This window comes from Phallusia mammillata, chromosome 8, assembly GCF_965637545.1.
Source record: "Phallusia mammillata chromosome 8, kaPhaMamm4.hap1.1, whole genome shotgun sequence".
Taxonomy (NCBI): Eukaryota; Metazoa; Chordata; class Ascidiacea; order Phlebobranchia; family Ascidiidae; genus Phallusia; species Phallusia mammillata.
In genome coordinates, this window is record NC_137259.1 from 3,850,687 (window position 1) to 3,862,903 (window position 12,217).

General features: G+C 36.8%; 1 protein-coding gene across 1 annotated transcript in view; it reads left to right on the forward strand.

Annotated features, from left to right (window-relative positions):
* The window catches only part of LOC145203825 (uncharacterized), a 48,923-nt gene that overhangs the window by 31,749 nt on the left and 4,957 nt on the right, over window positions 1–12,217 (forward strand). The window contains exons 14-35 of the mRNA XM_080076144.1: window positions 403–539; window positions 909–1,009; window positions 1,469–1,680; window positions 1,871–1,951; window positions 2,389–2,547; window positions 2,931–3,063; window positions 3,433–3,601; window positions 5,741–5,916; window positions 6,402–6,599; window positions 6,731–6,841; window positions 7,338–7,469; window positions 7,746–7,825; window positions 7,888–8,038; window positions 8,505–8,629; window positions 8,914–9,001; window positions 9,167–9,289; window positions 9,567–9,724; window positions 10,300–10,438; window positions 10,576–10,660; window positions 10,892–11,036; window positions 11,489–11,702; window positions 12,092–12,195. Coding sequence (XP_079932270.1) covers window positions 403–539; window positions 909–1,009; window positions 1,469–1,680; window positions 1,871–1,951; window positions 2,389–2,547; window positions 2,931–3,063; window positions 3,433–3,601; window positions 5,741–5,916; window positions 6,402–6,599; window positions 6,731–6,841; window positions 7,338–7,469; window positions 7,746–7,825; window positions 7,888–8,038; window positions 8,505–8,629; window positions 8,914–9,001; window positions 9,167–9,289; window positions 9,567–9,724; window positions 10,300–10,438; window positions 10,576–10,660; window positions 10,892–11,036; window positions 11,489–11,702; window positions 12,092–12,195 — 3,021 coding nt within the window. The remainder of the gene's footprint in view (window positions 1–402; window positions 540–908; window positions 1,010–1,468; window positions 1,681–1,870; window positions 1,952–2,388; window positions 2,548–2,930; window positions 3,064–3,432; window positions 3,602–5,740; window positions 5,917–6,401; window positions 6,600–6,730; window positions 6,842–7,337; window positions 7,470–7,745; window positions 7,826–7,887; window positions 8,039–8,504; window positions 8,630–8,913; window positions 9,002–9,166; window positions 9,290–9,566; window positions 9,725–10,299; window positions 10,439–10,575; window positions 10,661–10,891; window positions 11,037–11,488; window positions 11,703–12,091; window positions 12,196–12,217) is intronic.

Below are 12,217 nucleotides of genomic sequence, written 5' to 3' on the forward strand. Positions count from 1 at the left end.
CAGATTATACAGTAGCTAATACTATGTCCCAGCATAGGTGACGCTTTTTGTAGGTTTTCGGTGCAAACATCATATTAAAATTTTAACTAATAACTTCATGCCTATAAGCTTGGTATTGTTTATAAGTGTATGGTAAATGTGTTAGCGTAGGAAATAGCATGAAAAATACAGTATTTCGGAAACGGCACTCTTTATCAGCTGTTATGCAATTTGTATTTGCAATATTTATTGCATTTCATATGACTCATCAGATTATACGCACAAAATCCCGTTAGCTCCTAAAACTGTTACCGCAAAACAGGCTATAAACCTGTTAACAGCAGTTAATATGCTCCCAGCTTAGTATTAAGCAATCTGTCAACAGCATTGTATCATTTACGACAGAAAAATTCGTATTTGCAGATCGCAACAAGCTTCTGGGACCTCGGAGCAGCGAGATAAAGAAGAGAATAACGAGGAGGAGAGAGTTCTCACTTTTGCGGAGCGCCTCTCCTACTTCAATAAAGTCTGTGCTCGTGCTCCTCCTAGCCCTGAAAAGAGTAGGTTTACTTTATGGTGGTAATGTGTATTATATTGTGCTTTATATTTTGGAGCTAAATAAACATTAACTTGCTTGAATAGTAAAGAAACTTCTGCAGAAGTTGTTTGCTTTCAAAAAAATATTGACTTTAAATTTCAGGAGTTGAAACTGGTTTGAAAGAAAAACATAAACTTCGATTAATCCGGACCCGTTTTGACCTAAAAAATCCGGATTTAGATTAACTGATGTCAATTAGTTAAAGCCTTGCCACATTACAAATCATTTGTACCTCAAGTTTTGTTCAAAATTAAGCGAAGATCCGGATAAAACGAATCCGATTTAAAGGAGATTTACTGTATTACGAAATTATTGTGTTGTTTTTACACAGAACCGAAACGTGGATCATTAAAACGTTACAGCACACAACCGGTTGATCTTGAACTTGTGTTAGAAGCGAGAAGAAAACTCGAAGGAAACGAAGCAACCAAGGTAAAAAAAACATAAAGCATTAAAAAAGCCTTGTAAAAAAACGTGCAGACGAAACCTCCATTTTACCCCAATTATGTTGTACACGTTTGGACCAAAATGTTGTCAACAATAATGTAAAGTTACGTTCACGGCGCCTGGGCCCCTTACTGGATCTTAAACGCAAAGCTCTTCTTTCGGTGTTCGTTTGTAAAGTTAATTTCAGTGTTCAAGAGTGTTTTAATGTTTTTCCATTTCAAACGTATAAGTTTTTGAAAGTTAAAACAACGGGAAATTTTGTAAAATCGAAATAGCTCCTAATATAACCACCTGTTTTACCTTTACTACAAGTTTAAGAACATTTATTTCCGGCTTAAAATATATTAGCGACACATTTAAGACAAATATTTTTGTTATAGAAGCACCGGCAGTGTCCTATTGAAATAGAATTTACTTTCAAACCCAAGTTGATTTGGTTTGCAGGACTCCGCCACACCACCTAGTGTCAAGGTTGAGGTAACGCGCGACAGGGTTCGAACAATTTCAGAGGACTTTGAATCGAAACTTGAGGACTCAGCACCCGTTGTGCGGCAAACCGAACGACCACAGCGATTGTCGGTTGCATCGGCCGATCCAGGCGACAGCTCCGATCGATCCGGCGACGAGAGCGACGGACATAAAATCGGCAAACTCAAGTGAGTAACGTTAAGCCAGTGGTTTTCAACCTTTTTCACTACCACCTCGGCCATACTTGTGACATAATTTCATTTGGGTAATCTAACTTTTGGGTATTTGATTTAATCTATTATGCTACTGTATGGTACTTTAACGTTGTAAATACATGGAAATTTTTTTTTGGGAATAACTGATTTATTTGATTTACAGATCAAAATATCTAGAACAGCTTCCTTCACCGGAACCAACAGGAAGAAGAAGTCCTGTACGAGGCAAACTCACTTCAACCGGGTAAGTTATATAGCTTATCCGACATATATAAGCGGTTGCTGGCAGGCATGATATCAAATTTATAGAGTTCTTCTGGCAATTAAAGGTTTCATCAATACATCTGGTGACAAGAGATAGGCCGTATTGATTATGTAACCACCTTCAACACTCCAGTTGGTTGGAAGTAACAAGTTGAAAAGCCATGCTGATGCCAGAAATGGCCTTAAACCACTAGGAACTAGACACAATGGCCAAACATGCAACTGCTTGGTCATCCACTGTCTATACTTGTTCAGTAGAATGTCAATGGGCCTGGTGGACTACGATTTATTATAAATCATAAAATTAAAAATTTGTAAATTCATGATCATCTTTAGCAGAATGTGTGTTTTTTAAAGCATAACCGTTTTAAGCCCAGAAATTAGGTAGTTTCTCTCATCCGCTTATCCTATGAGCAGAAGTCGTTCACCGACTAGCATCCGGGGACGATCACCATCTCCGATCAACCTCCGACCTGTGAGTCCTCAATCTTCATCTTCTGAAGATCAACAACCTGCTGAAGACATGGGAAAGATTCGAGAGCATGAAATTAAATCAACTGGATCAATACGAGACAGGTATTAGCCTAGTTAGTTAGTTGATAGTTAAGATACTTCGTGTAAAAATAAAGGAACCTGATTTTAACCCCGCGGGCGCGTATAGCTGAAAATTATCCACATAGTGTCGAAGTGACAAGAAATAATATGCGTTTCTACTCCATTATTTCAGCAATTTTGTCGTTTATTGCTTTACTCTTGAACATTTTTCTTTTTATACGCATTGTGCTGCAATCCTATGCTTGCAATTGGTGTACCATTTATGTAACTGTTTAGCCGGTTTGCAGATACTGAACGTAATTTTTAAGATAAAAAACGTCAAATAAAAAAAAAAACGCTTACCGATATTAATAGTTTGATATGACTCAAATAGTTTATAAAAATTTCTTACACTTTTTCTGAAGAATGAAGTTGCTGCAAAAGAATCAGGAAGAAGACTGGAAGAAGAAAGTGAGAAAAGAGGATCAGAAAGCTGGAATCAAGTCTTCGTTGGGAGATCGGGTGAACAAATTGCAAGAAAATGAAGAAAAATGGAAGGTAGATTAGATTAGCATAAAGTCAAAACCCAATGTTGCATTAATTAAAAGCCAACAAAAGAGCCCAAAACCTTGTTTGTAGTATGACTTAAGAAAGGACTTTACCCTTAAATAAGAAATTGACTCATTGTTCGTTGTGTTTTTATAGTTTTATTGCATTTGGATGTTGAATGGTATTTCTACTAGTGCTTGATCAATCTCTGATGTTGTATTAACTCAAATATGTGATTTTGTGTCCAAGCCAAGCGGCCTTGTTAAAATAAATACATTTCAGCATTTCTATAAAAAACAAAGATACCTCACGCAGCGTAAAGTTTTACCAATGCGTTCATGCAACTGATGTTTTAAATATATATTTTTTCTTTGGTAGAAATCCAAACCTGAACCAGTGGTAAACGGTGGTAGGGCGTCAGCAGTTGGAAACGCCAACATTTCAGATCGTCTCAACTCAATTATGACTAACTCTGAAGGTTGGAAAAGTAAAGTGGGGAAGCAGAATGACGCTTCACAGTTTACCGTGAAAGCTAAAATAAAACGATGTAAGTTTTCAGTTTTTTTTTTTCTTATTGCGGTTGTAAGTGTTTGTAATGGGCTTTTACAAAGGATATGTATTTGTCATGCTATTGTTGGGTTTTTGATTTCTTTTGTCCGGAATATGCAAATGTTGTGTGATTATGTGATTGTTTTGCGTGTAATTGTGTGATGGTAGGTTTTCGTTGTCTGTAATTGTGCGTTATTGTACATTTTTGAAACTTTTTAGTTGTTGCTTTATATTTGTTGGGATGATTGGACTACCTGTGTTCTTGGTTATGTGTCTGTGTCCATTTGTGTTGTTGACTTTTGCTATTGTTTTGCAACTGTTTTCATTTGTTAACGTTGGCCGTTTTATGCATTATTGCTTCGTAATGCTCTTATGGTAAGTGACTTTTGCCGGTTGGATTTTATTTACGCCTTATTTTGTAAAAAAAGATAAAGTATGACGTCACAGAACTAAACTAAAATGATTATTATGGGTCCCCTTCCCTGAAGGGGACACATATTGTTTTTGTCCGTATTTTTTTTTTTTTTTTCTGTCTAACGCTGGTTTGTAACGCTCGTTTGGTCAAGAAAGAGTGCTTTAAATTTATTGAAATTTGGACATATGTTAGATATTAATCCAAACTTGGTCCACCTGAAGTTTGACCCCAAATTACCCAGCGGTTCACCCACAGGTCCCCGAAACGTAAAATTTTTAACGCTCGTTTGTAACGCTCGTTTGGTAAAGAAAGTCCACCTGAAGTTTGACCCCAAATTACCTAGCGGTTCACCCACAGGCCCCCGAAACGTAAATTTTTAACGCTGGTTTTTATCGCTCATGTGGTAAAGAAAGAGTGCTTCTAATTTATTTAAATTTGGACACATGTTAGTTATTAATCTGAACTTGATCCTCCAGAAGTTTGACCCCGATTGACCCAGCGGTTCACCCACAGGCCCCCGAAACGTAAATGTGTCTAACGCTCGTTTGGTCAAGAAAGACACTGTAGGCAGAAGTCCCAAGAGAGTAACTCATTGGTTTACGATGGCAGGAGGGCTCAGCTTGACGTCGGACAGACGTTTCACGACACGTCGTTTCGGTGATTAGAAATCAGCATTGCTGTGCAAAATCAGTTTTGCACAGCAATGCTATTTCGTTTTAATAAGTTATCACTCACATTTTCAGTTTTGGCAAAGGTTTCACACCTATGACGTGATTTAAACCTAATAAGCGTGCTTCGGTTTCGTATATGTCAAGCAAAACTTTGTTAATAAAAATAAAGATGAAAAAAATAAACTTGACATTTTTGCAAGATAAATGTTTTTTTAAATGCTCGTTGTCAGGTTGGCCGCCGCATGACCACGGGTTACTTAAGGTCAACTAGTAGGTATCACTAACACAGTTCAGAATTTCTTTCGTCATAACGTAGCGTTTTTTGCAATCGATTTAGGAATCAATACTCAAGGCATGTATAAATTAGGTTAAACGGTGTTGTTGAACACCAAGGACTGCGTGCTATTGAAAACGGTGTCAAAAGGTCAAACAGTCGTTTGGCGTGTGCACCCTGAGGGGTTACTACAGGTCAATGGTACTCGTTTTGCGAAACAAAGTTAAATGAAAAACAATTTGTTATGTATACACTTGTAGCAAATTGCTTTTTAATTTAAAGCGTCTGTAACACAACTGTTACAGCTTTCTAGAAAAACAATGTGTTTGAAACCTGACCTTGGACCACAATATCTGGGTCAAAGCAAGAGAATCAATTGAAATTATTTTTTTTGTTCTTTTTTAAAGTTTTTGTAATTATATGACAATAATAGTGCAAAAAGAATACGAACAAATTTTTTTTATTGTTGGGTGCATTCTAAAAATTTGTCCTTAAAAATCTAAAAATCACCGCAACATTTGTTTACCGTAAATCCGCACAAACACGCGTGTGGGGACCCATTCGTTTTTGTTTACAAAAACAATCATATGTGTAGATCAAATGATGTGTATAGTAAATTGGTAAATATCGTATAGAATATATAAAATGGTAGTATATCAGAAAGCCACCATTCTAGTGTAATTATACGTCCTTGGGAAACTGTCAAATAATCCGTTCTAGGGCTACTACCCACAGGTTAAGAACCATCTAACATACGTATACTCGTTTCTCTCGCAGCCAACATTGTTCCAATCTTACCTTCCCCATCCATGAAGAGAAGAGTCCTCCCTGTACCCACCAATGACGAACCAGTCATCACCATTGACGACGTGAAGTCAGACGCACCCAGCCTCGGCAAACTTTCGGATGTTTTGAAACTTGCAAGGAAGAGTCTCGAACCTGAAGTGCTAAAGGTAAACTACTGGTTGTTTCGAAATTTTAAAACAAAAAACTGAAAAAAATGATTTCCTCTGGTAAAGCTAGAAAGCGGTCTTTGTACAGATGTACGTTATCACACAGTTTAAAAACACATTTAAATTTCTGCATTTCGTTTGAATAACTCTAAACAATTAGGTATTTTTGGACTCATTTTGCATTTAAGTGTTTGATATCTTTTACTATACACATAAAAATTATCTTGCTTTTTATAGAAAATCCCTAAAACTAATTGTAAAATTTCTCACATTTTGAGTTAATTTCGTTTGGTAAAAGAAAACATAGTAACACAACACAAAGACAACAATCACCAAGCCGGAAATAGATGCGCAACGGTGAAACGTTATGGAGCGCAACACAGTGAAGGGTACAATTGGTGGATCATGGCTAAACGCGCTGCAGCTGCACCATTTTATGAGGCGTGTTGTATAGCTGCTTTAAACATATTTTTTATATTTCTCAGACAGTGGAACAATCGACCACAGAAATACCCGACTTTGTCAACGAAGATTTTGAAAGTTTCTTTTCAGCCTCGACGATTACAATCGAACACGAAGTTCGGGTGAAACAAAACGGTGTACGCAGCGGGAGTGTAGACTCGGACACGGAAGAGCCAGAAGAATCCTTGCCCGATTGGCTGATTGAAGAAGAGCATCATATGGTTAGACGTTTTTTCTGTTACATCCCTACCAAAATATCACTTAATAAGTTTAACTTAAAGTGTTAAAACCTGCGTTTAAATGATATATTTGTAGGCTTACAATAAAATGGTTTATTTTTGATTTCTTGCAGGAATATCTTTCACAGCTTGGACATCTGAAACGCAGCGTTCAACGCGGTTCTCGAAATAGGTCATCCACCCGTAATCCTGTCAAGGCATTAGCGGCCAGAGCTGATATAAAGGTGCAGAATCGAATAACTCGAATTTGTTTAAAACGTGATCTTTCTTAAAACACAATACACGATGTGCTTAATATTTTTGAATTATTGAATCGCAAAAGCGTTTGTGTAAAGTTAAGTGGCCAAGTGGTTAGCGCAACCGCCTTTTCTTCACAAGGGTGTGGGTTTTAACCCTATCTCAACCACCTGGTTTTTTTTCTAATAAGACACTTAAGCGGCAATAATGTAATAGCTTCAAATGGAGTCGGCAATTCACTAATTTGAAAAAAATCGAAGAAATAATGATTTAACAGACTTACAATAAAACAGGCAGTTTGACGGCGGAATCATTGTGAGCGTAGCGCAATCAGGCGTTTCCTGCACACCGAGGATAAAAATAAACAAACAAATGTCGTATATTTTACTCGTTACATATTCAACTTAAAAATAAAATAAAAGACACTGTTTCAAAATCCTGATGTTTTTATTTTTATAACGTTGTATTGACGTTTGATTTCAGCAATCTTACACTGAGCAAAGATCCAACGTACTTAAGTTAGAACAACAAAGATTGGCAAGCAGACATGGACACGGATCTAACTTTACGTCCGCTGCATTGGCTGGTTTAGCAACTAGAGCCGACTTCAGCAAGGTACAGTACAATTTTATTTATGAAATTTTATTTACGATTCTTGAATTTGTGTTTAATTTGTCACGACCCACTTAAATGTTACACATATGTGTTAATATTATGTTGAGGTTAACTCTTTGTCGTGTATAATAGCTCACAACTTCTCAATAATACCAGACAAATTTGACCAGCAACGTATAAAATGCCATAATACACCATTACCCAGAAATGGGGCTTTATTTATTTTAATATTATAAAGTATTTGGTCTTATAATGAAGTGAACCATCTTATTTCAGGTTAGCTTAAGAAGCACCAAAAAGACTTCAGCCTTTTCAGCAAGCGATTACAAACCTTGGCAGAGCAAAATGTTACTCAGGTAACCTATAACCGAATGACCTAAAGTAACCTTTACATGAGGTGACCTTATCGGGTTTTCAGGGTAAAAGGTCGTCGAAGTGTCCAAACGCGATTGGTTGAGCCATGTGCGGCATCGTTGAATAGCGGAGATGCTTTTCTGTTGATTTTGCCCGACAAAATGTATGGATGGTTTGGAGAGTTTTGCAATGTTATAGAGCGGGCCAAAGTGCAGGTAACTTTATTTTTTATCTTTTTTGGAAAAAAGTCAATAGTTTCGAAACTGCTTTGGTGTACGAAGGTACTATTCGCATGCCTAGAGTAAAGTTGTTTTTTTTAAATTGTGGTGTTTGGTTTTAATCTTGTTTTACAAAAGCCTAATTGTAACACAACAATTAAATAACTGGGAAGACCTATACCGAAACTAATGCCTTTTGTACTAACTTTCTAATGTTACTAAAAAATCTTAACTACAACTTAAATCACCTTCACTACATAATGAAACACGGCCGGTAACGAACTCAGCGGTTGCCGACCACTGGTCTAAATGCCACTTCCAATTATTGTAAATGGGGTTTTGAAGGTAAATTCTTTCTGGTCTGAAGTCAAATTTGATGCAGTCAGTTTTGTAGTTAGTATTTCATGTGCAGGTTAGCCAGGTGATTTACATCAATTTGTTTTGTGTGTGTGTGTTTCTCCAGGAAATCGCCGATTACATTATCCACCAGGGAGATATGGGCAGCAAAGCAACTTCCATCAACGTCATCGAAGAAAACGCGTCATCCAAGATTGCTGCGCGAGAATTCTGGCAACTCATCGGTGGAAAGTAAGATCAGAGTTTTTCTTTGTAACTATCTCGATCCATCGGTAAAATTCCTGTCCTCCTTTTTTACTTGGTCAGGTACAATAAAACTAGTATAACAAACAATGGGCGTCGGTTTGGGATGTTTGATTGTAAAGTAATTTTATGGATTTTTATGCGATCAACCGGATTTGTCTGTATTGAGGTTGCACGCCGTTCCTTTTTGATGAAGATTTTTAAGAAATACACAAAAAATGTAACTGTTTATTTACAAATAGTTTTGACACAAATATGTTATTTGTTTGTAGAGGTGAATATGATCCGTCAGGTGGCGATGAAGAGGACGAAACTTACGAGCTTAATGCTGAAGCTTCGATCAAAACCTACAAAATGGTGGTAAATCCAAAAACTTAACAGCAATCGTCTTCTTATCAACTCATTGCATGTTAATGTTCAAATTTTCAAAAATTAAGTTGCAATTTTATTAAGACCTTCCGAAGTTAAAAAGGGCCTGGCGTTTTTCTCATGACTTTTTTTGACTTGGTGTGAATTGTGTCACAGGATGCTAAACTCGTTCCTGTACCAGAAGCATGGGGTAAACTTCCTACTATGGGAATGCTTGAGACAACAGAAACTTATGTGTTCGACTTTGGTGCTGAAATGTACACGTGGCAAGGCAAAGAGGTAAGGCCTTTTTTTCCCTAACTTTGATAACTTTGAGGGCACAACAACTAATAATGTACCGTTATTGCTTAAATATAAGATTTTGCTTCCAAAGCGCAGGAAAACGTACTAATGATTATTCTTAGCTGCACGGCGTACCACTAGTTTTACGTGAACCATAGGTTAAGAACCACTGCTGTACCACTCTTACAAAATCAATGTTTTAAAGGTCTTCACGTAAAAGAAATTAACATCCTTGAACATGGCTTAAAAATTGTTTTCAATTCCTATATTACAGGTTTCGTTTGACAATCGGCAACTTGCATTACGTTTGGCTCGTGCATTGTGGGATCAAGGTTACGACTTTAGTGACGTCAACTTCTGTCCCTTTTCACCTGTCAGTCAAATGTCAACCAACCTTAAGGGGACCAGACCCGAATGGGGATTGTTTGCAAGGTAAAGAATGTTGTATGGCATATACTTGCTTGAAAAAGCGCTTGAACAAATGCTCTTACAATTAATTTGTTTCAGCGCAAAAACTTTTTTACATGCTACCTGATTCTTTCAAAAACTATTTGGAACTAATTATGCTACAGCAATTTTTGCGAAAACGTTTGGTTGGCTTTGTATATTACGCACCTCCTAAAAAATACTGAGGTCATAAGCAAAATAAATATAAAGATCGACTTTCTCTGAACAATAACCTTTATTGCGTGACAACTAACAAAAAAGCAATTGTTCGCACACAATCGTAAAGTTTTGTTTGTCTGTGATGTCACCAACTGTCTTTGGATCTTTATTTTGCGTAGTTTTGCATAACTAGCTAAAATCCTGCAAATCAAATTTCATTTTTCTGAAATACACATTCAAGTATAAGGACCACGAGTCCTCGATATAATGGCAAAGAGACCGTTTTGAAAAAAAGGGTTCTGGTTGAGAACCACTGCTTTAGACCAACACGCTACATTGAGCTGCTTGATGGGCGGACAAAGTATGACTAATAATGTTTTATAAACCATATTTACTCGCAGAGTGAATGAAAACCTCGAAACTGCTCTGATGCAAGAAAAGTTTGAAGATTGGTCAAATATCCACAGAGAAATCGGCGATAGAGAAAAAGAGCTTAAAGAAACATCTCGAGGACATGTTGCCCATGAAATGTCAACAAAGGTAATAAATATGTTGTCCAAGATTTGTGTGATTAGGAAACCATATTTACGATCAAGTTATTCAAAGAGGTGGAGACTTATTTAGACTGAATGGTATTTTTCTTTGGCCTTGAAAATTTATGTCTTGTGCAATTTTAGAGCAATATCCGTCCAGAAATGACAAAATGCGACGTTCAAAAGATGATTGACGGGAAAACCAATCCCTTGCCTGTTAAATTGGAAGGTATGATAAATAGGACTTCGTGGGCTAATATGTTAAAAATATGCCTGGTCTCCAGAAATAGTCCTTATTGATTAAATTATTGGATAAACTGATTCGTTAAATTGAAGATATTAGCAAGTTATGTAGATCTCTTGTTAACAGAAATTAACCAATGAAGCCAGCTTTGAATCAGATAAAAAACTTTTTACATTGGGAAAATATAAAATACCATTCTGTCGTTGTTTTTTGTAGGCATGAATTTATGGCGCGGTTATGGTGAACTGCTTGACGAAGATGGAAGAGGGTTGCAAGTCGTTACAGCTTCCGTGTTTTGTTGGAAAGCAACCGACAAAAGTATGGAAGAAGTACCTGAAACGAATTGGGGAATATTCCACAGGTAATATCACAAATGTCTCAAATGATTTCGGGGCTGAATTGATGCATCACAATCCCATGAATAGTTTTTTTAATAAGTATGTAAAATGCATGCGTTTGTGATTTATATTTTGGCTAATAACCTTAGTTAAGTCTACACACTTTTGTCATCTTTGCTGATCAATGGTCGATCTGGTGATCTCCCACTACGAAGCTGACATGTGCAGCATACCAGGCAGGCAACGGTGCTTGTGATTCGACTAACGGCGGGTTCGCCGCTAAGCCTGTGTAGCTCAGTTGGTAGAGCACCGGAAATGTTCCTGTCGTGGGTTCGAATCCCACCGCAGACTAGATTTTTCAAGCCTATCCCTTGGCACATGGGAGTGTCTATAGTAAACCAACTTGATTCAGTAAAACGGTCTAGCCTTCTTTGTTACTTACTTTAATTATTAATTTACAATATATTATACACAGAGGGGACACGTATGTTGTACGTTGGTGTTACGTTGTGTCAAGTACTGGAAAATGGTCGGCCAATGAGGAAGGTGAGAGAAATGAAGGAAAAAAGGAGGCGATTGGACGAGAGAGGACGGCTTACTTCCTTTGGACGGGAAGGGATTCCACCATTAATGAGAAAGGCGCTTCTGCTTTGATGGCAACTGAGATTGATAAAACTGTGGGAAGTCAGGTAAAAACTTAAAAGTGGATCTGAATTTTTGAAAAAGTACTTTTTTCTATATTTGAGTATAACTATAACTTGAAAGTGTTTTGTAAAAAATATTAATTATTTTATAAAATTAACTTATGAATGATTCATATTTGACATAAAACTGAAAAAATACACAAGATTTTAAAAAAATACAAATTTTACGACAAAAGTTGGTTTTAAGAAAATGAATACATATTTCTTTAATCTAGCAAAAATAAAAGTAAAAAGCATTTAAAACAAAAATTTGGATAGATATATCCGACTAATTTCATTAAAAAAAACTATAAAAAAATCATTCTATTTACAAATACCTAAAACCTTAGCAACATGTCTCCTATTCCTATGCATAAAAGTGTTTTCAATTTCAGGTCATAGTTACGGAGGGGAAAGAGCCACCTGCAATGACGCAATGCTTTAAGGGTGCCATGGTAACAGTGGATGGTAAACAGGGCGAGAGAGGAGGTTACTATAGGTCAGTTGCCATAATTTGCACT